This window comes from Sesamum indicum, linkage group LG2, assembly GCF_000512975.1.
Source record: "Sesamum indicum cultivar Zhongzhi No. 13 linkage group LG2, S_indicum_v1.0, whole genome shotgun sequence".
Classification (NCBI taxonomy): domain Eukaryota; kingdom Viridiplantae; phylum Streptophyta; class Magnoliopsida; order Lamiales; family Pedaliaceae; genus Sesamum; species Sesamum indicum.
The window spans coordinates 17,977,399-18,001,316 of NC_026146.1; the positions used below are offsets into that span (position 1 = coordinate 17,977,399).

The 23,918-nt window shown below is 34.9% G+C and overlaps 4 protein-coding genes across 10 annotated transcripts in view; 3 read left to right on the plus strand and 1 right to left on the minus strand.

Annotated features, from left to right (window-relative positions):
- LOC105156645 (putative glucose-6-phosphate 1-epimerase) overlaps positions 1 to 2,146 on the plus strand; it is a 2,760-nt gene extending 614 nt beyond the window's left edge. The window contains exons 3-9 of the mRNA XM_011072841.2: positions 233 to 315; positions 630 to 686; positions 783 to 940; positions 1,049 to 1,180; positions 1,263 to 1,365; positions 1,488 to 1,587; positions 1,680 to 2,146. Coding sequence (XP_011071143.1) covers positions 233 to 315; positions 630 to 686; positions 783 to 940; positions 1,049 to 1,180; positions 1,263 to 1,365; positions 1,488 to 1,587; positions 1,680 to 1,897 — 851 coding nt within the window. The 3' untranslated portion in view covers positions 1,898 to 2,146. The remainder of the gene's footprint in view (positions 1 to 232; positions 316 to 629; positions 687 to 782; positions 941 to 1,048; positions 1,181 to 1,262; positions 1,366 to 1,487; positions 1,588 to 1,679) is intronic.
- On the plus strand, positions 4,704 to 6,000 carry LOC105156779 (ethylene-responsive transcription factor ESR2-like). The gene has a single exon (XM_011072997.2). The coding sequence runs from the start codon at positions 4,828 to 4,830 to the stop codon at positions 5,998 to 6,000; it is 1,173 nt and encodes a 390-aa protein (XP_011071299.1). The 5' UTR covers positions 4,704 to 4,827.
- LOC105156646 lies at positions 10,188 to 11,030 on the plus strand. Of its 3 annotated transcripts, none has more exons than XM_011072842.2 (2): positions 10,188 to 10,345; positions 10,482 to 11,030. In XM_011072842.2, exon 2 carries the CDS (start codon positions 10,500 to 10,502, stop codon positions 10,761 to 10,763), a length of 264 nt encoding a protein of 87 aa, XP_011071144.1. In that variant the 5' UTR covers positions 10,188 to 10,345; positions 10,482 to 10,499; the 3' UTR covers positions 10,764 to 11,030. The 3 variants fall into 3 exon arrangements, with proteins under 3 accessions (XP_011071144.1, XP_011071146.1, XP_020554462.1); XM_011072844.2 differs by having other exon boundaries at positions 10,209 to 10,345; positions 10,475 to 11,030; XM_020698803.1 differs by having other exon boundaries at positions 10,218 to 10,345; positions 10,459 to 11,030.
- Positions 12,140 to 16,092, minus strand: LOC105156647 (BTB/POZ domain-containing protein At1g67900). 5 transcript variants are annotated; one of them, XM_020691983.1, is made up of 6 exons: positions 15,530 to 16,092; positions 15,069 to 15,145; positions 14,823 to 14,977; positions 14,580 to 14,649; positions 13,240 to 14,490; positions 12,140 to 12,825 (listed from the first exon to the last, which is right to left on the minus strand). In XM_020691983.1, exons 3-6 carry the CDS (start codon positions 14,879 to 14,881, stop codon positions 12,346 to 12,348), a joined length of 1,860 nt encoding a protein of 619 aa, XP_020547642.1. In that variant the 5' UTR covers positions 14,882 to 14,977; positions 15,069 to 15,145; positions 15,530 to 16,092; the 3' UTR covers positions 12,140 to 12,345. The 5 variants fall into 5 exon arrangements, with proteins under 5 accessions (XP_020547642.1, XP_011071147.1, XP_020547640.1 ...); XM_011072845.2 differs by lacking the exon at positions 15,069 to 15,145 and having other exon boundaries at positions 14,823 to 15,022; XM_020691981.1 differs by having other exon boundaries at positions 14,823 to 15,145.

A 23,918-nucleotide genomic window follows, 5' to 3' on the forward strand; every position in this document is an offset into this window, starting at 1 on the left:
CTTTCCCTCACACACTACACTCCATTAATTTACTTTTGTTCTTGTTGATCAGTTTTAGTTTCTTTATCCTTTGGCAGTCTTATTTTCAATTTTGACAGACATGATCATTTTTTATGTTGAGATTGTCCTGATGCGCAGTACATTAGCCTTAGTCCAAGAAAATCACTATGTTAGTTCATAGGATTACTGACTCTGCTTCTGGTCCTGTCTCTTTTTCCCTGAATCTGATGAATCATCCAGGTGCTACTGCAAGGTGGACAAGTAGTATCTTGGAAGAACGATCGAGGAGAAGAGCTTCTGTTTGTCAGAAGCAAGGTATGTGATCTGACAATATGAAATTAGCAATTTATGGGCTTTATATGTGGCAACTGAATACAGTAATAAAGATTGGCTTCTAAATGTTTGATTGATTGTGTGTCAGAAAACCCCCGAGAAAGCTTAAAAAACATGGAACGTTTTGGCTCTTTTTACATATTTGAATAACTATTCTACAGAAAGAACTTTTAGGTGCACCAATAGGCATTAATCCGTGCATGCTCTTGCTGAAAATTCAATGTGAAATGACTTCTGTGGTATGATTGAAGAATTTTGATTGCGTGGATTCAAATGCTTTCCTTGTCTCACTTCAGAATACCGGCAGATCAGCAATGGCCATCTTAGGTGGAATATCCATTTGCTTTCCTCAGGTAAGATCAGAGGAGAATGCCCTCTCTTAATCTTACTTTCTTGATTTATTCACTGATGCCTAGAGAGAAAATTTATATCTAAAACAATGTTCACAGGCCAGTAGTTTGGGGCCATTTGAGCAGCATGAATACCAAAGACACAGGCTATGGTCATTAGAGGAATACCCTCTAGATCAGGCTCACAATCGTAGCCAAACATCTGCAAATCTCATCTTAAAACCTTTCGACAAAGATCCCAAAATTTGGCCTTGTAGGTATTATCATTTATCAGCAGCTTTTGATCACTCGGAGCATCGAATGCATAAGGGCCAATATCCCCTTACCAGATCTCTTTCTCAAATTTATATATGACTTTTGCGCAGATTTGAGCTGCGGCTTAACATATCTCTTAGTCCAGGAAAGCTCACCCTAATGCCTTCAGTGAGGAACGCTGGCGATAAGTCATTTTCATTTACATTTGCAATCCGCAATTACTTATCAGTATCTGATATCAGGTTTCTTGATCGATATCTTTCTATTTGTTCTTTTCTTATCCATATGGTTGTAAATGTTGATTCACGTTGTATGCATCCCCAGTGAGGTTCGGGTTGAAGGCCTGGAGACGCTTGATTACTTGGATAACATGCAGCATAAACAGAGGTTCACCGAGCAAGCAGATGCTCTTACTTTTGATAGCGAGGTAGGAAGTTATTGCAGATTGTACTAAGCCTGAAACGTGAAGTATCTGAAGTAAATCTTCAAATTCCCAGTTTGTCAATAAAAAATCACCGTGTTTGGCTAATGAAAGGATGTTATTCCTAGGTTAACCGGACCTATCTAAACACACCACCAAAAATTGCAATCATAGACCATGGAAAGAAGAGAACGTTTGTGGTGCGCAAACAAGACCTCCCGGACGCTGGTCAGCACTACCGAATTTCCTGATACCCCATCCGTGTTTCGCTGTTGTTTAAGTTGCTATTACGTAATCAAAACATGAATCATTGCATGCAGGAGTGTGGAATCCATGGGACAAAGCTAGCAAGAGTGTGGCGGCAAACGTTGGAGATGACTACAAAATGATGCTGTCAGTGGATTCAGGTGTGTTTGAGAAACCAATAGTCCTGAAACCTTTCCAAGTTTGGAGAGGATTTCAAGAGATTGGGACTGTGTCTTCAAGCTATTGTAGCGGTCAGTTGGATCCTAGAAAGGTGGTTCAAGGTATCAGTTGAGGTAATGAGCAGATGATGAAGTCCAACTCCTGCAAAATTGGTGTCTCTATTTCATGTCTAAATTAGCTTAATCTGTCTCCTTTTTGATGCTTGTAAAGGACAAACTGAGGTTTGGAATATGTTTTTAGCAGCAAAACCAAATAAGTTGAAGCCCATATATATATGTATATGTCTAAGTACTACTGAAGATGACTTCATAGACATCAAACCTAAAACTAATGATTAAGGGTTGTTCGGCCTTCTTTTCTTAAACCGGCCCATTGAACAGTTACCCATGCTTTGTTATACCATACATGAAACATAAACACAGAAAAATCTGTAGAATAATAATCTGCTTATCCAAACAACTACTCCAACTAATTTTTGAAAAATGGTTGGTACCTCCAGAAATCATGATGATGTTCAACAATATTCATGCGACAGGACATATTAATGAAAACATCAAATGGTCATTTAATGAAAAGTAGATAATATTAGAGGTATTTTAATTATTTCCTATTTTGTCAATAATCTAAGTAGTTAATTATTTTAAGATTATATATATTGATGATTTGTAGTTTGGATTGTGGAAGGAGGGAAGTGGTTGTGCAGTAGTCTTATGTTATGATGTTGGATTTACGTTGAATTATATATATATATATATGTAGTGTGGGGATTTGTAGTAGCAAAGGGGACGTAGGGGGGTGAGGGGGAGGGTAGGGTATGATTACCTCTACAAAATTGTGTGCAATAAAGTTGAGACAATACAGGTGCGCAGTCATGCACGCTTCTTCGCTTCCCGTCCCCTTTTAATTAACCAATATATATATAGATATATATATGAATTTATAATAATAAATTCAGCTAAATTGCTTCCATGAGTAAATAAAACATCTACCAGCCCTTCTACCCAATTCATGTTTTGTCATGCAAACCATGAAATTTGACTTCTCAACCAAAAAAAAAAAGTAAAATAAAATAAAAAGGAAATAGAAAAAAGTCAAAGATGGGACAGGCAGAGCAGGGTAGCCGCAATCTGAAGTGCAGGCCTCCACTGTGTCCCTCTCTCTGTCTCTCCCTCCCTCACAACGGCTATAACTATAGGTAGGTTCAGACATTTATAGATGTGATTATAAGGTCGGAAATTAATGTGGTAAGAAATTAACAAACCCCTCCGCACACGAACATGAACATGAACATGGTTACTTGAGCAGCCTTAAAATTAAGAAACAAAAGCGCATGCGCAGATGAATTAAAATCAAATTGACGTCGTCAAGAAACAAAATCTTTATTTGCCAAGCAAGGACACACACATTACCTGACATATATACACTCACACATGCAAAAACTTGAATAGCTGCTCAATACCCACCATCCCATCCATTTATTAGCTTTCCATTCCACCCAATCTTCTTGCTCTATATTTTTTTTATGATTTTCATTCCTATTATATTTGCTTCTTTAATTATCAACATTATTTAATTTGATGGATTTTGTGAAATATTAATTATACAGTTAGGCGTAGTAGATGTGATGGTAGTGGGTTATCATTAGGAGTGAATTATATATAATCACCTCATTTATTAACTATATGAATAGGTAGGACCATTAGAAATTAACAGTTAAGTATACATGGGCCTAGCTTTATTAGGACCATCTATGCTTATCCAATTTGGACACGACACGAGTTATATACATAGGAAACAAGACTTATGTGCTCAATAATTATATATTTTTGTGCTTAATTGGATATCTATATAAACTAATCAATTATTATCATGTAAAAATGCATGAAATTAATTCATTATTACACAAATTGAGGGATTGAAATTTCGTTTTACAACCTACCTCCAGCTTACATTGGCCTACCTCTTAAGCCTGGTCAATTAGTATTTTATGGAAAATACTATCTCTAACACATACTTATTTATTTTTATTTTTTTCTCTCTATCCCTATAAAATACGATAAAACACTAAAAAAATGGATCCAAACATTATGAAAATATTTTACCTATTAAAAATGCATTAAAGTGGATGTAAAATGGCAAAAGAGAAAATAATAAAATAATTGAATAGAGCAAAAGGAGAGACAAAATCTGAGCGCCGCCGTTGTAATGATAATGCAGATTGCAGAGGAAGGTTAGAAAAAGTGAGCATAGAACAGAATCGCATTTGGTCTCCTTTCATCTTGGTAGCCCGAAAATCACGTTTCTTTTGTTTCATGTTGGGATTCAGACATTTTGATGCTGACCCCTTTCATTTTTATTTTCTTCTTAAATTTAAATTTGGGCTCAGTTTACTTCACACACTCACAAGCCATATTAATTCATTAATTGCATGTGTATTAAATAATTAAATTAAAATTTGAGTTTGAGAAAAAAATTAAAAGCACGATTAGTTGGAATAAATTATATAATTTGATTAATTAATAACAATTCAAAGACTAATTAATAATTCTTGAAAAGTGTTTGATATATTAGAGAGGGAGAAACCTTGAAGAAAATAATACAGCTGCCATTAGGCCAGTGCCAAAAATTAAATAAATATTTAGGTCTCATTTATTTTTAATTATTAGATTACATAAACAGTTGAATACATTTAAATAAAAATCCATTTTTAATACAAGAATTCGATACTAATTCATTTCAAACAATCTGAATAAATACATTTTCATTTAATTAAAACCTTTATTTTTATCTTATTATTTAAATAACTCATATTACAAAATATACGAAACCTATATTATAATTATTCTGCACAATTTCTCCCTCTCTCTCTCTCTCTTAAATGGAGTTAGTTTCTTCTTATAAATACAACATCAGCCTACGCTTCATTTCACAGACTCAATCATTTCTCCACCACCATATAATTCTCATGCACTAATTCCGACCTTCTTCACTGCGTTTTCTGTTAATCTTAACTAACTACTGATTATTACAACTAAATCAAGGATGGAAGAAGCTTTGAGAAGGCTTAACGGCACTCTCACAACTGACTCAGACCCTCTTCTTCAGCCAACCACCGCCGTCCCAAAGCGGTGCTCCACGAACAAGAGGTCCCTGAAAGACGGTTCCGCACCCTCAGGTGGTGGCAGCATGAGATACCGAGGCGTCCGGCGCCGTCCCTGGGGCAGGTACGCGGCGGAGATCAGAGACCCTCAGACGAAAGAAAGGCGGTGGCTCGGCACCTTTGACACGGCGGAGGAGGCGGCGTGTGCTTATGACTGTGCTGCCCGGGCTATGCGTGGTGTTAAGGCGAGAACAAACTTTGTATACCCTACTTCTCCCACACAACCTGCCTCTGAAAATCACGTCCCTTCTTTCAACCATGGGAAATCATCTCAGCCCTCCTCCATATTGGGTTCTCGCCAGTTGGTTTCATCTTCGCCTCTCTCAAACCCTAATCTTGATTTTGATGGATCTTCCTTTAACTCTCCTAACAACATGCTTCTGCTTCGTGACTATAGTAACTGGTCGGCTTTACATGAAAAAATGCCTCCGTACTTTCTGAGCAATTCTTGTTCCTCAACTCAGAATGCGTTCATGGGGTCTTCTTCTTTGGTTGATCTTTCATGCAACGCCACTTGTCAACCAACTTGCATGAACACCGCCATAGATTCTGAAATCAGCTTCAACAGTTCTTCTATAAGCTCATCAGAGGGTCTTGAAAACAACAGTTCTGAGCTGGTTTTAACAAGCGCTGCTTCCACTGACAAAGCCGATCACTGCTTCGATTTTTTCCTTACTGAGAGGTCTGGTTCAGGGTTATTGCAAGAAGTCTTAAATGGGTTTTTCCCTAATTGCAAGGCGGAGCGGAAGGCTGAACCACCGCGGTCTACGGTGGACTCATTTGCTCCTCCGGCACCGGCCGCTGAACAGAAGCAAGTGAAGGGTGACAGGGGTTATGGGTATGAATATCAAGGTTTCTCTACTGCTAATTACGAAGCTGCTCAACAATTTGAAAGTTTGAGTACTGGTGGCAATCTCTTCGGTGTTGAAAATGAATTTCAGGGGTCTAATATTGATCAGATTAATTCATCAAACGGGATACTTGGAGACATATCCCATTATCAGGAAGCTCTAAGTGTTTTTGCAGCTGCAGAATGCTTCAACTTAACCTGGTGAAAATTAAGCTTCTTCACTTGCAAGAATCTAACAGTTTTTACCTTTCTTTTGTTAAGATTACAGAATTTTGGTTTTAAGGAGGTCCAAAATTGTTAGCTGGAGAAAAATAAGGATGACGTGCCTCCTCCCGTAGATTACAGCTCAAATTCTGTGTATCTTCTGGTTTATTAACTAAACTAATTATGATTATATATAATCAGAACTGAACTAGTTTATTTCAGTGCATATATGTAGAATTACATTCTAGTATTTCACAATTAATCTTAATTAATTAATGTGGTTGGGAAGAATGTGAGATGTTTTTCTGGTTTTGTTCAAAGTGATGGAGATTTGATTGAGGAATGAGATTTGCTTTTGGTTTAGATCCTTTGATGATGGCAGAAAAAGGTTGCTACTTTATGTGGTTTGGGTTTTGGGGCAGTTTTCTTGAGTTGACCTTCGATTTGATGAAGAAAGCTGTTCTCCTCCAGCTTTTTGTGCACACGTTATCCTGGAAAATGTTTTACAAAAACTCAACTCATCAATGCAATAATAAATGATATTGTACTAGCTACCTAGCTACTTCTTTTATTTTTTATATATAATTGTACATATATTACTCATACATATAAAACGTACATAACATTATTAGCTTGAGTTCCACTAAATCATGATCAAATGGAAAATTTTCATTGCAATTGATCAGTATGTGTTGAATATTAACCACCCAAAACAAAATGAGGGATAATTTTAATATTGTTACTAATTATATATATTTATTAATAATAATTTTTTAATTTATCACGATTATAAATTTCAAAGTTTTAATAATAATGATTATTTTGTAAAATGATCACCAACAAGAATTTGTGACAAAATATTATGTATTAAGTTGTTATTAAAAATAATTAATGATACATGTAAAGAGAGAATCTAACGATAATAATTATTTATTATCATTATATTTATGTTATTATAAAGTTGTCACTAGTTATCTATTTAGCACAACTCAGGTTACTAATAATTGTATAATGATAAGATTAAAATTATTATTATTCAATATATATTTTTAATGATAATGTTAAAATTATCACTTAACGTCTCTTCACTAATATTATATTTTTTGATAGTGTAACTAGATGGACCTTTGTACTTATGGCATCAAAGATCAACACTATATGAAGACATATATATATATATCATGATTAATTGTTATTATAAAAGTTAAAAATTATGGCTAAATTTTAATTAATCACAATTTTACAACAATTACTGGCTATTGTATTACAAATAGGGGCAAAATATTAGTCGGACAAATATTTTTGTTATATCAATGGATCATTGCAAAATACTTTGATGACAGTTAATAACATCTCAAATATTGATTCATTACGATTTAAAATCTATATTTTTACATCGATTTATTATAGTTTTTAATCAATATTCATGCTTAATATAGGGAATAATAATCTTTTTTTAGTGTAAAAAGAGTAGTACATTCATGTATAGTTAATATCAAACCGTAGAAGAAGGAATTAGGGAGTGTATAGTATGTTTTTAAAGGCATCATAGCTTAATTTAACACTCCTCTTTGTTTGTGTTTTCATTTTCAAATATTTAATTTTTGAAAAAGTATTTAAAGTAAAAATATACTTGTTTATACATATTTTCAATGAAAATATATATATTTGACAAGACGGATCGATATAAAATATAATCTTATTAACTAATTCAAATTTATTAATATTTCAAATGAAAAATCCTATATAAAATTAAAAATACATATTTTTAATTGAAAACTGGAAATAAAAATACGAACAATTAACAGCAATTAAAAGGGTTGGGCCATTATAATTTAATCAAGTCGAAATGTTGGACTTATTGTTATGTTACGTCCTTATTAATGCAACTTCTCCCATAATATATAAATGTACTACTTTGTAGTGAGATGGCCGCATCTCGCATCCATCCCATGCTCTCTCATGAACACACACATATATATTAATAAAAAATAAATTACAAATATTTAATGATAATATTTTATGATCTTATAATAGTGTGAACTTTCAATAAAATATTAGTGATAAAAAAAATATATTTAATTTATATATCAGGCGTTACACAAATAATGACACATGCTAAATGACAATGTAATAACGTGGAATTTATCAATAATGATTTTTGTGAAAATATCTTTACTATAATATATGCATTTTTGTACATTAATTTTAATATATATATATTGATGGAGGGAAATAATAAAAGACTAATATACTCTTAGTATGAAAGGTAGAGACAAAGGCGTAAAAAGAGAGATTAAACCTATCACTCACGTGGATAATCTCAGAAACGGTTAAGGGCAATCTTATACCCGAAAAAGGTGGGCCACGATCGCGAGATGACCTGTCATGGAAGCGGGTATTAGGATCGTGCAGAGGACACGAAAAGGGATCAGTATAAAAAGAAGAAGGAAGAGAGAAAAAAGAGGTTGGTCTGGCTTTCATATTTCACTTTTCATATTCTTTAGTATTTCTTTTACCGGATAAAATTCTCTATACTGACTTGAGCGTCGGAGTATCTACGCCGGTACCAAACCCGGCTAGGTAACGCTTGTTCTGTTTTCAGGATATAAAGGGTTCGACAGAGTGACAGGGACGATAACAAGCGCGACCCGCGATCTCGGTCGGATCATTTGGCGCCGTCTGTGGGAACGTCAGGTGACGGATTGGAACGCGTTTGAGAAATGGAGACGCCTGCAGAAGATCAAGCACCCGTTGTACATTTATCAAGGCAAGAAATGGACACTCCCATGACTGATCGGGAGGGAACCGTGCAACTGACACGACGGGAATTACAACAAATGATGGAAGAAGCAGGGAGGAAGGCCTTGGTAGCCTATGAGAGAAGAACGGCAACTCCTTTAGAAAAGGAAATAGCGGGAAAAAGGTTGTTTCAGGAAAGAGTCGAGGTGCAAGACAATGAAGGAATGAGTAGACCGGGGGCGAATAGGAGGGGCCCGCAGCCCTCTGATGTGGGATCCAGTAGCAGGGCTTTAAGTCGTCCCAGGGGACCAGCCATATCTCGAGCTGAGGTGGATAATGTTAGTAAGCAAATAGCCCAGTTAGGAAAGCAAATAGACGAACTCAAGAAGAAGAGTTGAGGAAGAAACAGCCAGCTAGAGGAAGAAATACACGCGAAGATGAAACGCCTTGCAGCAACAATACTCGAGAAAAAAGCGGAAGGGAGAGAACAATTTGAAATACGTCCGTATATATATATTTGCTGTTTTCAGGATATAAAGGGATCGACAGAGTGACAGGGACGATAACAAGCGCGTCCCGCGATCTCGGTCGAATCATATATATATATATGTATATACTGCTCAATTATTTAATATTGAATATATTTAACAACGATATTTAGATAAAATGTACAGTTTGAAGTGAATTGGTAGTAGAATTTGAATAGCCTCATTCTTGAGAGGACATCTTTAGTTATTGCAGTTGGTCCAATCTAATAATATAAAGTAAACGGAACCGAAAAACACGTTACGAGAACAGGCTGCAAAAGTTGATACTCTGTTTCCTTTAATTTGCTAGAAATGGAGCAAAGGCCCAGTTCAGTGGGCTATTCATATATATACAAATCTTAACATCTTAATGGATCCTGAGCCCAAACTTTAATGACTAGAAAGCCCAAATTGAAATTAATATATCTGATTTTGTGGAAGCAAGAAACTTAAAAAATCCACTCATCATGCATTAAGTGATGAATATGACCAAAATCAAGGTGCCAAGCAACTTCACTAGTGATGAGGGGAAGTGACAAGCTCCAACATTGAGCTCCAACAAGAATGTCTTCTCCAGGGATGGGAAGTGGGACCCCTCCAAAAGTGCTCCATTCGCCATGTTATTCTCATGATTAATTCAACAAAGATAAGAAAAAGCAAAAAGATCCAAATGGGATTCCTGTTTTTCTCTTTGGATGTATATATGTATATGTATATTTAGTAGAGTGGTTGAAGCATTTGATAAAGTATGAAAAGTTGAGAACTTGATCATCATACTCGTGACGCATTGAAATTGGGCTCCTGTCCTGTCATCATACTTAATTAAATCAAATTTTCTATTATTGATTGAAATTACTGTTTTTGACGTGGTATAATCTATACCCTTTCGATTTCCGTAAACTTTTTTCAATTTCATGGAATTATAAACTTAGTGCTTTCCTACTTCCCACCACCTTTCTTATCTCATCCAAATAATTCACATATCCCTTTTCTATCCCACTCCTCTTATTTAAACCAAACCCAAAATCTCCAAGCAAGTGATTTCCTGGTTCTTGCATAGCCACTACTCCCCAAAAGGTACAATCCAGAATCAGTCATTCAGCTTGCTTTTTCAGTTTGAATGATCTTTGAAACCTACCTTTCTTTCTTTTCTTTTTGTAACTTCTCCATTGTATAATTCTGTTGTTCAGTGTCAGTTTTTTTAAGATTTCAGGATAGAAAGAGAAAGGCAATGGATAATGAAGCAGTGATCAGCAAAGACATGAAGGTGGAAGTTCCATCCCATGAGGCTGCAGAAGTCATATCGCCTGTATCTTCTGGTGGGCTTGCTAGGCAAGGAAGTATTACTAAGCACAACTGCTTATGCTCTCCAACGACCCATCCTGGCTCGTTCCGTTGTCGGCTCCATCGCACCCCAAGCCTCCAGAGGACAAAGAGCATCGACTCTCATGACTCGCAGTCTAAAGTTGCTAATAATGCGGTGAACGCTCAGTAATAACAACATACAGCAATGGATCAGATATCATATCACGTTCATGGTGTTTACTGTTGTAAATGATCAGTTTATGGCTCTTATATAAGTTCATGAGATGTCCTAAGTCATATTTGGAGTTTCCTTCTGCATATGAGATGGGCTAGAAAGAAAGATTCCTGGGCGGTTGTCTTCTGATTACCTATATGTATGACAATGAGTCCTATATATGTATCAGTTTATGTTTCTGGAGCCGTTTCAGTTCAGTTATCTTATTAAGTTTGGAGCAAATCTTATTTGACCGTTGTTGACTAATTTGTGCTGGATAAGGAAATGAATGATATCAGCATTTGCACGGTGACTTTGTGTGAAAACCTGAATCAGGATTAGTCATCATATGGATGATCAGACATGATACGAAATGAAAACAAGCATGCTGTGTCTTTACTTTTGGTCTAATCAGTCTTGGACTTTTGTTCTTGTACATATATTATTGATTTACCCGTTTAATCATTAAATATTACACCAGACAGCACTAGATGACGAAGAAATTCACCATTCATGTCTGATTAAAATAGAGCATTTTTTATGTGGTCATGTCTGGTAAATAAACAGGCCCACTTAAGCAATCATAAATGAACAACAGGGAAGGAACAGAATTATTGTGAATTATGCATAAAGTTGTTGAGATGTGCATATCTAATTCTTATTTTCTTCACTAAAAGAACCTGATTGATTAAGTTAAGATTTAAACTGATTGCTGTTTAAAAAAGATATACAGGGAACCAGAACTGATCTACTGACAAGCTAAAATTTCAAATGTTGTGGTATTCATAAGTAATCAGACAAATGGTGGTGGGGTTGGGAGGGGGGGGGGTAACGGACTCTACAGTCATTTCATCCATGATGGGATGTGATGGAGGCAGTTTTCATACTGCAGAGATCCTATCAAGACAATATGACAATTAAATCATCAACTCAATCATAAGCTTAGACTGTCAGAACTTAACAGGAACTTTGATCTCAGCTTGCTACGAACTTTAGGTCATTTCCAGTATGAGTGCTTTATTCTCTGACAGTATGAGGGACCCTGGAGATGAAGTAATCCTTCGCATCCTTATCTTCATTTATGACGACTTGTCTTTCTGTTTGAAGCTGCTTAACATCAATCTATAATCTAAGAAGGAAAAGATGAAAAATTCATTGTCAAGGTAGAATGTTTCATTGAATGGATTGTCAAGAACGACTTAAAACATTCGTATATATCAAAACTTAGAACTTTAAGGTGTATCTTTGGAAGTAGAGCTCATTATAGATATAAACATAATCAGCGGATTGGCTATTGCAATTCAATTTTACAAGTGCACCTCCACAGAAAGAGGTTCCTAATAGAATTTCTCTCCTGTGTCAATATATCTGTTTCCTTATTTTCATTAGCATAGGTTACACCAGTATATCATAAGGGATTTTCTTTTCCTAATTATTACAAGTAGTTCCACAAGAATTAGGATAAAGTAGAAAAAAATAAAATAAAATGAAGGCAGAGTATTATTTACCCTGATACAAATAACCACCCCAACCCGAAATTTTGAACAAAAAGACTTTCTCAGTTCTTTTCACTTGCACTTCTATTGATAGGCCAGAGCTTGCTGAACATTCTTTTAGGTCTGTTGGGAATCATGCTTACGGACTTGGTTTTGGTTGAGGATTTTTGAGTTTCATCCTGGAAATTATCGTCTAAGCCATCGTCTTCAGCCAGCTTCATTTTCAGGGTGGAAAGATTAGACTTTGGTGACTTCAAGCCTGAAAGACTCCACTGGTCTTGCGATGGGATGGTAGAGGCTGTAGCCTTTGATTGAGTCTTATGTCCTGCTAATAGAGCCTTAATGTTGCTTGGCAACTCAGCTGCTTGGCCGCCACCGGCCATTGCAGCCCGAGCTTGCTCAAAGAAGAGAACTTGAACTACTACTCTTAGTGGGAGCATCTCGTTTTGTGCAGCGTGCATGCAGGCTTCGACGGACAGCTTTTTGCAGTCTAGGATTCGGCATAGGCGTTTGCGCTCACTCTTATTGAGCTCCAGATGTCCCTGCATGGTCAATCAAACGAAAGCTCTATAAGAATTCTTCTACTTCTCAACGGGCAGCCACTAATACCAACAAGCTGTAGAATCATTTGGAATATCATTAAAATAATTACTTTCTCAATTTTCATTACATAATTTGACTATGGAAAGGTAGGAATTTGGTTTTCTAATCCAAAGTGGAGACAGTTGGTACATCCTGATTAGTCACCAACTAAGCCATTTGAGACCACTTATGAAGGTCAAGAAAGTTGGTATTCTTTGGATATGATGTGACTACTGCCTAAAATGATATATACCAGCTGCATACTTATTTTATTTCTGTGTTTTAAACTTTTCAATGTTATGGTAACGAGAAATTGAGGCAATTATGAAGGTGGAACAATGAACTAAAAATTCGATCAGTTCTCCGTGGTCTACCTTTAGGTAAATGTCGATAGCCTTGTAGAGATCGTCGTGGTCTAGCCTGGAGAATTCTGGAATGGCTTCTGCAATGGCAATGAACTTTGACAAAGGCAAATTCTTGTCCTTGGCTATCTCTTGCAGATATGCATCCACAAGCTTTGCCACCTTGAGTTTGCAGCTATGTGATGCAGAAGATGATCTCCTTCTCTCTTGAAACTCCAAGTCAATGTTTTCCGCTGACCGAGATCTTTGCCTTTCGAATTTCCCCTTGTTTCTCGGAGGGCTTGTAGGAGGGCTCTGCCCCTGTAACATGAACTCCTCTAATATAGTCATTACAACATCGACATCATATATCATCCCATTTGTGGATGACAGAAAAGGCACTAACAAGTCACCCACTGTGGCTTCCTCCAACTGAAGCCCAATTCTTCTTGCCAATTCCGTCTTTGTTGACGAAGAAGCTTTTAGTATATTAGCTGCCTTGAGTAATTTCAGCAGAAAACTGCAAGAAACTGAACCTCTCTCTGCTGGTAATAAGCTAACAATTGACTCCAGCATCAGCCTATGCCTTGTTGTCACCTCCCCAAGTTCACTGTCAGATTCGTCTTGCTTCTCAATGTACTTTGATATGTTGGGCAGCCACTGGGATGCGTAAATTCGCAATGCATCACCTATGAGATTTGTCGGTACCTTTCCACCAGATTTTATTGCTATCATTGTCCTCCAATAAAGATCAATTCCCAATTCTGCTAAATCTTCTCCCCACCAGCCTTTATTCGTGGTGGGCTTATGACGGTGGCTCTCTGACCCGTTGCACGACACGTCGTCTCCCCCTCTTCTAGAGTAACTGTGTGACAAGCTCACCTTCGAGGGATGAGATAGCACCTTTGAAGCAAGAGCTTCAATACACCTGCCGGTGATCCCAAGATCCTCGGACCATAAAGGGAAAGCTTTGGTGCTCTGTAAAGTCACAATTACGTCCCTCCATCCATGAAGGATACAAGAATTGAAGAAGACTTCTAGCTTGTAGATTAAGTTGCCCTTCTCGGCTTCTTCGGTCATTTGGAGGTATTCTGCTGCACATCTGATTGATACGATGTTGTAGGCGCTGAGAGTAATTGTGATGCCGTAGCAGAACTTAGCACAGAGTTCAAACGCCTCAACGCCACCAGGGAAATCATGGAGTTGGACTAACTGGGGTTGGGAGGATTCAGAGGTTTCTGAACATAGCTTCTGAAGGCGCAGGCACTTGGATAGCAGAGGAAACTGTGATTGTGAACAGCCAAACTCATCCATTAATTTCCCTTCTTGTGCAACAATTCTGTACAGTGAAAATGAGAATGAAAAAAAGTTACCTTGTGGAGTAAATATCTGCTTCCTTTCACTTGAATGATAAGATCACTTGAAACCTCTGATGACACAGACCTGAAAATAATCAAGTACACAATTAACATCCCTCATCTCTTTTTTTCATCAAATAACAAATGAAAACAGCAGCTTATGTTAGAATTCTTGCAGCTATAACTAAAAGTGGCCAAAGAGCACTTAATCCTTATTCTTGACAAAGAAAACAGACCGGAGAAGACAATAAGAATTACCTGACAGCCTCGGTGGTGTAGAAAGTATCGGGCCGAGATCCAAGTTTCATAAACTTCATTTCTGAAACCGTTGTACTGAACTGTGGAATTCACCAGAAGTGAAACACCATTTCAAATTCAGACAACGAAAACGATAACTTCTTCACTGTTGGAACCTGTCCACCACTAGTACACTCCTCGTCAGCTCGATTTCCTCTAATCTTGACGAATCCGAAAACGAAAACAGAAATTCAATCTACCATATACCTTTTGAAGAAACCTTCTAAGTTGTAGCAGAAAAAGACAGCAGAACTCTCATCGAAGGATAAGGAAAAATCAAGAACCTAAGAGATATTCGAAAAGGTATGAGATTGCTATCATGTGAATGTGATGACTAGGTAGCAGAAGATTAATGAAAATTTATACATCACTGATAAAAGAAAGTTTGAAGAAAATCAACCACCCCATAAATCCTTGTCATTTCAGTCAAGTTCTCTACCCAAATTGACATGGACATGGAAAGAAAATCAAAGAATCTAAGGGACACAACCAATCCCATCAAAACATTAAAACACAAGTCAAATTTTGTGTAACAAATTAAACACATGACCCCTTAATGTAAAAGAAGAAAAGGGAACTGTAGACCATTCCTGACCAAAAACATTCCCAACATGAATATGTTACTGAATTCAGGAAAGACAGAATAAACAAACATGAGACCTTTCTACCTGAAAATTATTAAGGTTGTTTCTCGTACTGATCACAAGTAACTGCCAATCATTTCCTGGTGGCTGTTCTTTTTTTTTTTTTTTTTTTTTTTTTTTTGGGGGTCTTTTTTTTTTTTTTTTTCTTTTTGTCTTGGGGATTGATGTTTTTGGTGATTAAGCCACCATGGCAGCGTGCAGGCAATGAAAGAAAGGAGATGCCCACGTGCTTAGCCTGCGCCCACCTGTGGCCCTCTTCTTCATCATTTCCACAGCAAACTTACTAGCTAGCTAGCAGCAACCATTCTTCTTTCTTCACCACTCCTGATTATTTTAGTGAATCACTGCTTTAAAACCAACATAGTACGCCGCTCTACATGCATTATTTTTGAGGGTGGGTTTTTATTAACTTTCCCTGGAAAGAAATTATTTAAATTGGAAAAGTTAAGCAAAAAAGAATGAACTTATGCATGGGATATAAAATAATATTGGTACGTAATTAAATTAAAGAAACAAATATAATAATCAAAGCAATGAGGAAAAAGATTGAGAGACGTAATAGGATGTGTGCATCAGCATCACCATCAATGATGACTTCAAGAGCTTATAACTGTTGTTGAATATTGGCCTCAGCTTCTAGATATATAAATTGGTTCACTTAAAATCGCCCCTTTTAATTTTTTCGTTCAAAAAAATTCAGGAATATGACTTTTTCATGCATTAATGCATGGGGGGCCATGCAAATTTAATGCTGATCATGTGAAACAAAGAAAAAAAAGATAAGAAAACAAACTCTTTTTTTTTATTATTATTATTGTTGTTAAGTTCTTGAAATTATGAAGATTAGAACAGTTGGTTGTGTGTGTGTAGCATTTTTCTGCTTTGGATTCTTTTGGTAAAGGTTGTGTACAGATATATATGTTTATAATTTTTCTCTTGGTCCAAGTGGTTGATATATATCAAAAATCAATGGAGTGGAAATTCTGGGAGGCTGCAATAATTTATATATGGGGTCCGGCTCCCTTTTAATTGATCAACAAACCTAGGAGTTGTAAGGGCATGACAACAACATCTCAAGTTAACTAATATTTACTTCTCTTTTAATCAAGTGCATTATCTGCTTTAATCTCTCGTTTTACCAACTAATCCCACTGCGCTTCTGTTCACTAATGTAAAACTAAAAGGAAAGAGAGGAAAAGAAAAGAGTTAGGAAGAATTGTCCTCATCAATCAATTGATTCCCCTTTCAGACAGTCAAAATTACAACAATACAGCTTTTGAATATATTGACAGTATGCCTTTCTTTTGTGCGCTCGATTTTCTGAAAGAATAAGAATAATCCAGGAGATCGCACAGTGAAATTATATACATTTGTCCCATGCATGATGGCTTTAAGTTGCGTAAAGCTAATATATATATATATATATATATCCTATTAGAAGAACTAACATGATGATTGAATTGCATTCATATGGAAAATACTAGAAAAGTTGGATACGTAATCAAGAAATGACGACAATAATAATAATAATAATAATCATTAAAGATTATGACCTGAATATCATGAAAGGACCAGTATTTTCCAAAACAACATGGAGTAATTTCATCCTACACTAAATAATTGTGGGGAGAAGAGTAAGACATAATTGTGTAGAGGGTGAATCAATGTCTACTAAGTGCTCATATGGCTCCAAGAATTAGAGCATGTGTTGGCTCAATCCATGTCTACCAAGAACCATGTGTTGGCTCAATCAATGTCCACCAGGGACCATGGTTCAACCATGTATTGGCTCAATCAATGTCTGCCATGGACCATGGTTGAAGCATGTATAGGGTCAATCAGTGTGTACCACAGGACCCTGGTTGAGCCATGTCTTGGCTCAATCACCTGTTAGATGGGCATGCGCGGTGTGGCGTTTCAGCAAAATTGGTGTTGGAAGGAAGGGCAATTAAGTGGGGGAAGGAATAGAATTGATGTGGTGGGCGTCGTGGTGGATTGCATATTCAAAGTCAGGAGTAGTAGTAACTAGTAAGCGGTCTTAATCAGTGCCACCCAACCGGGTTACCAATCGACATAAGGGCCCCAATATTTACTATATCTTCTTATTCTTTAATTAAGAGAAGTCCCTTTTTTTCTCTTTTGCTCAATTTTTGGGTTAATTAATTACAACCACTTTAATTTGTTAATTTTATATATATATCTAAAAAAGAAAAAGCAAGTTAGAATTAAGTAGTAATTTAATTTGTATGGAAATATGTATTATTGTAATTAATGTAAATTAATATATAGGGCAAAAACAATTGCATGGTGGTGGGCTGTGATCAGTATGTATGTGATGGTGAGGGTGTGAACTAACTTGTCTCCTGGAGTTCCAGTAGGGTCGAAGTTGAAATTTGGACATAAAGTTGGGGAAGACTATGATTGATCACACACCTAATGTGTGTGTATATATATATATATATATCAACTTCTTCCTAATTCTAATTTTATATGTTGCTTTCAAAGATAATGACATAAGTTATGAAATTAATAATGTCTTCTGAGGAACTGTCTAACAGTTTGAACTCGAAATTTTTTATAGATTATTTTGTGTTCGAACTTGAGCATTTGTTAAAATAAAATTAAAGAAAAAAAAGTTATGAAGTTAATAATACGATGGAGACAACTACTATTCAAAATGTAATTTACTTTTCATCCTCGTATTCTTTTTTCTCTAATTAATTGTTATAAAAATAATAAAGCTCCACCATAATCAACATTTCTACTTTGAAAAAGCGTTGGCGCTCTTCATCCATCATATCTCCTCCAACACACATCACAAATTAAAAAAAAAAGATGAGGAGCTGCAAAATAATATAGTAATTAAGGGAAATAATGCAACTCGAATTATATATGGCATCGTTTTAATTAATGGAATAAAAAAAGCACAAAAATAAGATAAGAAAGGGTTGATAAATTTAAGAAAAGAGAGTAGGGTTGATTCTGGTGTAAAGGCGTGAAAACAGCGATTTTGAATCATGATAAAGACACACTCAGACATGCATGCTTCTTGATTAGGAATAACTAACCCACTCTTCATCAAATTCAACCCTCCTTTCACCTCATTCAAATTTACTAATTGCAAACCTCCTATTATTTCTTAATTTTTTAAATGAAAATAATATATCATTTTATTTTTGTATTTTTAATGACAAAAAAATAAAATAATAAACTATCATCATAAATTCATATAAAATAAAATAAATATCTATACCTCTGATCAAATTTAGATCCGTCATCTCGACAAATTAATGGTTCAAAAACTAATATAGAGTAATTTCATTTACTAAGTGGAAACCTACTCCAAAAATTCAAGAGATTAACGCCATGGTGTAAGGTTCCATTGCATTCATATGTGCAAGATATCGATTTAGCTAGTGAAAAATTTCATGTTTGAATCCTATTATACATATAGAATTATTTTCTCCGTTCAACAATAATTAAAAACTGCGATCAGAAATTAGTTTTGAGCCCAATAAATTTAAGTCACAAAAAGAAAAAGAAAAAAACCTACTGCGGATGACACATAATTAAATTTGGAAGTGGAAGCCAGTGGATTCGTGAATCAATCATATGTATATAGACGTGATTGATACAACGTCAAAATGTTGGATAAACCTATTTCCTAACAACTTAGTGCGTTTTTCCTCTTGTGTCGTGAGCAAAAAATCACTTGAATCCGTGGTATGGTGTAATTAAAGAGTTGGAGAAAATGGGGGCTCTTGTCGTTTTTGTGTCCCCCAAATCATTCACAATTCCCACCTACATGTTCAGCTCTAATGAGTTAGACAGGACAGGTATTTGAAATTTTGAAGGTCAGATCCAACATTCTTAGGACATGTAAAACTGTTGTTAGAATCGCATTGGTGGAGCATTTAACGTTGTGCTTAATCAATAATTATGAGGCTAACTACTAATATGTAATACTATATATCTATACATGGTTGAAAATTAAATTGCCCATCTTTCAATTCATTGGTGTGGACAATAAATAATAATTATATTTTGACAAGAACACGACAAACATGAATCATATTATACTATGTAGTTTTCCCCTTGAAATTTCTAATTTGATTGGTCAATTTAATTTACTAAAAAAAAGAGGGGAAAAATTATTAAAATTAAATTCTAATGAAATCGAACCAATTATATAATAAATATAGTACACTTATGTAATTAATTGCTATTATTATTAAATTATATAATGATTATACGATAAATATATTGTATTTGAACAAATTTGAAGTGAGGTAAACTTTGAGGAGAAATTGCCATCTTTAGAAAAGCAGAAAAGATTAAATCCCAAGGCGGAAAAGGTAGCAATTATGGAAGTTGGATTGGATTAAAAGATAAAGGCTGAGATTTGTGACGCAATCAGCTTCATCTATAGCTAAGTAGTGTTGAAAGGGCGTAAGAGATGTAGAGGTAGGTAGGTAGCGATGGGGATGGAGACGGTTGTGGCGACCTTTATTATTTGCTTCGTAAGTTAACCCACCACCGCATCCCATCCATTACTACATCAATAGTGATCGCGTTCCAGTTGGTCCTTCTCATCCTACTGCACTATTAGGTTTCTGGTCCACTTCTTACAGCAAATATGGCCTCCATTTTCACTTCAAAGCCCCAATTTTGATTCTCCATTTTCTGTTCTTTATTAAACGACTTCTGGGAGCCCATTAAGCAATTTGGTCTTGTTGGGCTTTCTTTACGCTTTACTTAACAGACGGAATCCACCTCTGGGTCCCATCAAGTCTGCGAACCGTTAAATATTTATTGTTATTTAGTAAAAAGGACCAAAAGAAAAAAAAAAAAAAAAAACTCGAGACCCGTTGTCCTCGTGATTAAAAAAAACATGTTTATTTACAATACAGGGTTTATATTGTAGGTAGGATGAAGGGGTGGGTGCTTTTGTTGCTCTCTTCTAGCTAGTGAAACCAGGTACATGTTTTTGGGCAGAAATGTTTGGTGGACCGAAAAAGAATGGTGCAAGACGTTGAATGTTGATGGACTAAAGAGAAAGTAAGCACGTGTGATGTTTCGCAGTTATGGTCCATAACCATAATGTAGTAATGTTTACCCTCAACATTGCCTTTTCAGCCACATGCAATATTCACAATTCTTCTCATAGGATAAAGCAAATCAAAACTACAAATTCTTCTCTTTTTCTTATTACCAACTAACAGATTAACCTCTACCCAAATTATTATTTATATATCTATACTCAAGTTGTTTACAGTTGATCACCCTTTTTTCACTTTTTGTTTCTCTAAATTAATTGTCTGTATTTGTCATGATTTGTAGCTAGGAGATTGTATACAATTTTTGACCCATCATCTAGGAAAGGCGGTTTCTGAAACTTCCATGAAAAATAAATAATTATACAAAATATTCTCTTTATTTTATAAAATAAAATAAAATTAGTATCGTCTGCACGTAATAACAAAAACGAAGACAAACTCACATGTTTTCATAAGCTACCAAATTATGAAACTTACATATGTTTAGTAACAATATCAACGGTGATGGTTCAATCAAGAATAACCCTAGAAAGACCTTTAGTTGATCCTAAATAATCTTTTATCTTGTAGGCCGGTCCCCCAAGCTGATATGAATAATTTATAGACTTAACTATAATAACTGAGTAATTAATTAAGATGATAGCCCATGAAGCATTACCTGGTTGGTAAACTTGAAGCCTCACAATAAAAATATTGTGAGTTCAAGTCTTATGAAATGAATATCTGTATATGTCTACTTATATAGTAGTTTGTTGTTTCATTGTCTCATTCAAACGTATTTGTTGATCTGAACTATTAAGATTTAAAACTAAAAAAGAAATATTATTGAACCGAATTGAAAATTGGTTCATCTAATTAGGGGAACAACGGAAAAATAGAAAATTTTCTGGGTAAATTGCACTATACCCCTATATTTTGGTAAAACAACACGAATTGTTTTGTGTTAATTTTATAAACAAAGAAATCCTTGGGGGATTAATCCGAAATATATTTTCTCGATTGTTTTAATTTAGGCATTGAGTTTATAAATGAGTAGGTCTGGCAGAGCAAATCAGATTTGTAAATTAGGGGTAAAAGTGAGTATTTCAATTGAAATCCCTAATCTAGTCTGAGATTACAAGGTCAAATGAGGTATATGATAGTGATGCGTTTGGCATTAATATCCAAAGAGAAACTTATAATAGTTGACTGAGCAACCAACCAACCAACCAACCAACTTACTTTGTGACACTGACACAGATAAGTCCGGCAAACTGCTTTTGTCTAAGTGCCCGCCTAGCCAATAATTAAGTGAGAAAACATAGCAAAGAAACGGAGAAGTAGTTGACCCAAACAAGAAATGAAGAGGAAAACCCCTGTTCAGTTGAATGCTACCCCAGATCCCAGGATTATTATAATTAAGCTCTTCATCACTCAATCCAAATACTTCCTTGGACATAATATTTTAATTTAATTACCCATATATTTATATATAATACTTGATTCATATGGTTAATCCATTAGAATAATTATATACAAGTTGAATAGACTATATATACTACTCACTCAAGTACTTCCATAAAAACCGATTACATATTTCTATTTGACTTATATAATAAAAGATTAAATTTTTCTTACAATATCATCATATTCTGACAAATATAATTAAATTCAACCCTCAAAACTTTTAACACCAGTCCCATTACAACATCTTTTCAACTCCCAAATATCATATAATAAAGGGTAAATTATAAGAATTCAATAATAAGTTTGGAGTATGCACACAATAAAAAATTCTTACCCACAAATCAATTATATGACAAACAATTAATGTATTATCTTACAATACAGCCAGTTCTGACCAGATTAAACTCAATTTGAATTAAAATTTTTGAACACCCAAAATTATAGTTAGAGTTGATTCAAATGCAAGGTGAGGTCAGAACTTGGCGTACCACAGATTAAGTTTAGTAGTCTTCCTTCACTCAGTCATTAGAAATACAATCGAGTTTGAGCCTTTTGTCATTTTGAGGACATGGGATGGAAGTTGGAACCTCAGAACCCCACGCACCCAATTGTCTTATGATGGATCAACACCTTGAATTGGTCAAATATAATAAAAATAAAACCCTATTATGGCATCGCCAAGACTACATATACATATTTTTAAAAATGAATGATAACTAGGTATAAGCAATTTTGACATTAATGTGAAATAATTATGGTTGAGTAGTAGAGTGGTGGGTGGGGTTACGTCATAGGTGCTACAAGAAGGAAAAAACCTTTCCACACATGTCAGGATTAAGACATGCCACGCAAACTGCTACCGAATATATAGTTATTGTTAATAATAATAATATTTGGTTAGTACGTATATATATAGACGTAGCATGTGCGCCCATTTGTTTTAGGTTCCTTTGTCCTCTTCAAACCCATTACGTTGCAATTGCATGCCCCCTTACCACCATTTCCCCTTTTCTAATCATACTTATATAACTTCTAATAATAATAATAATAATATATTATTCCATTTAATTATTAATTAGTCTTCAAACTATATCTCTTCATGTTTTTCCTAATATTAATTACAATCTTCACTGCGGAGGTCAGTCAGACTAATTCAAAACTCCTCCCAATACAAAATAAATTTCTTATGTGCCATCCGCCCTCACTTCCTTCCTTACAATATAATACCATTAATTATTACTTTTCTTACCGCAAAATACAATAAATATTCTACTGTTCAAAGCCTTTAATTTTTTTTTATTATTTTTTTCTATCACAGTAACTATTGAATTAAATATTAAAGACTACCAATCATTAGAACATATATATAATTATATTATAAAGTAAGATATTGATATTTATACTATAAGCTAAATTACAACCAATTTCTTTTTTTTTAATTTGACATAACTATGAATACACCTACAAGTACAAATAACCCCCTGATATTCGATAAAATTATATAATTATTCGCTGGAGGCTTACAGTTGTCAACTTTGCCCTTATTGTATTTTTATAAAAAAAATATTATAAAAATAATTGAACATGGTGGAATTTGAAAATTTGTAAAAAAATATTCACTTCATCCATGCATAAAAAAATTTATTTTTTAATAATAAGTAAAATTATTTACTTAAAAAAAATATTATAAAAATAATTGAACATGGTGGAATTTGAAAATTTGTAAAAAAATATTCACTTCATCCATGCATAAAAAAATTTATTTTTTAATAATAAGTAAAATTATCTGCTTTTGAGCTCTTAAAGGTAGTTGTCGTTAAACTCTACCTTTAATCAAGCATTTTATTTGGAGTGGAGGCAATAGTTATTTTGAAGAAGGAATTTGAAGCTGACATCTTAAGGAGAAAATG

Excerpts from the sequence above, each read along its gene's own strand:
- LOC105156779 (XM_011072997.2), top strand. The coding sequence starts at position 4,828 with ATGGAAGAAGCTTTGAGAAGGCTTAACGGCACTCTCACAACTGACTCA.
- LOC105156647 (XM_011072845.2), bottom strand. The coding sequence starts at position 14,881 with ATGAAGTTTATGAAACTTGGATCTCGGCCCGATACTTTCTACACCACC. Across the intron at positions 14,491-14,579 it reads GCAGATATTTACTCCACAAG|TTTCCTCTGCTATCCAAGTG; the intron begins GTAACTTTTTTT and ends TCACAATCACAG. Across the intron at positions 12,826-13,239 it reads CTATCGACATTTACCTAAAG|GGACATCTGGAGCTCAATAA; the intron begins GTAGACCACGGA and ends TTGACCATGCAG.
- LOC105156646 (XM_011072842.2), top strand. The coding sequence starts at position 10,500 with ATGGATAATGAAGCAGTGATCAGCAAAGACATGAAGGTGGAAGTTCCA.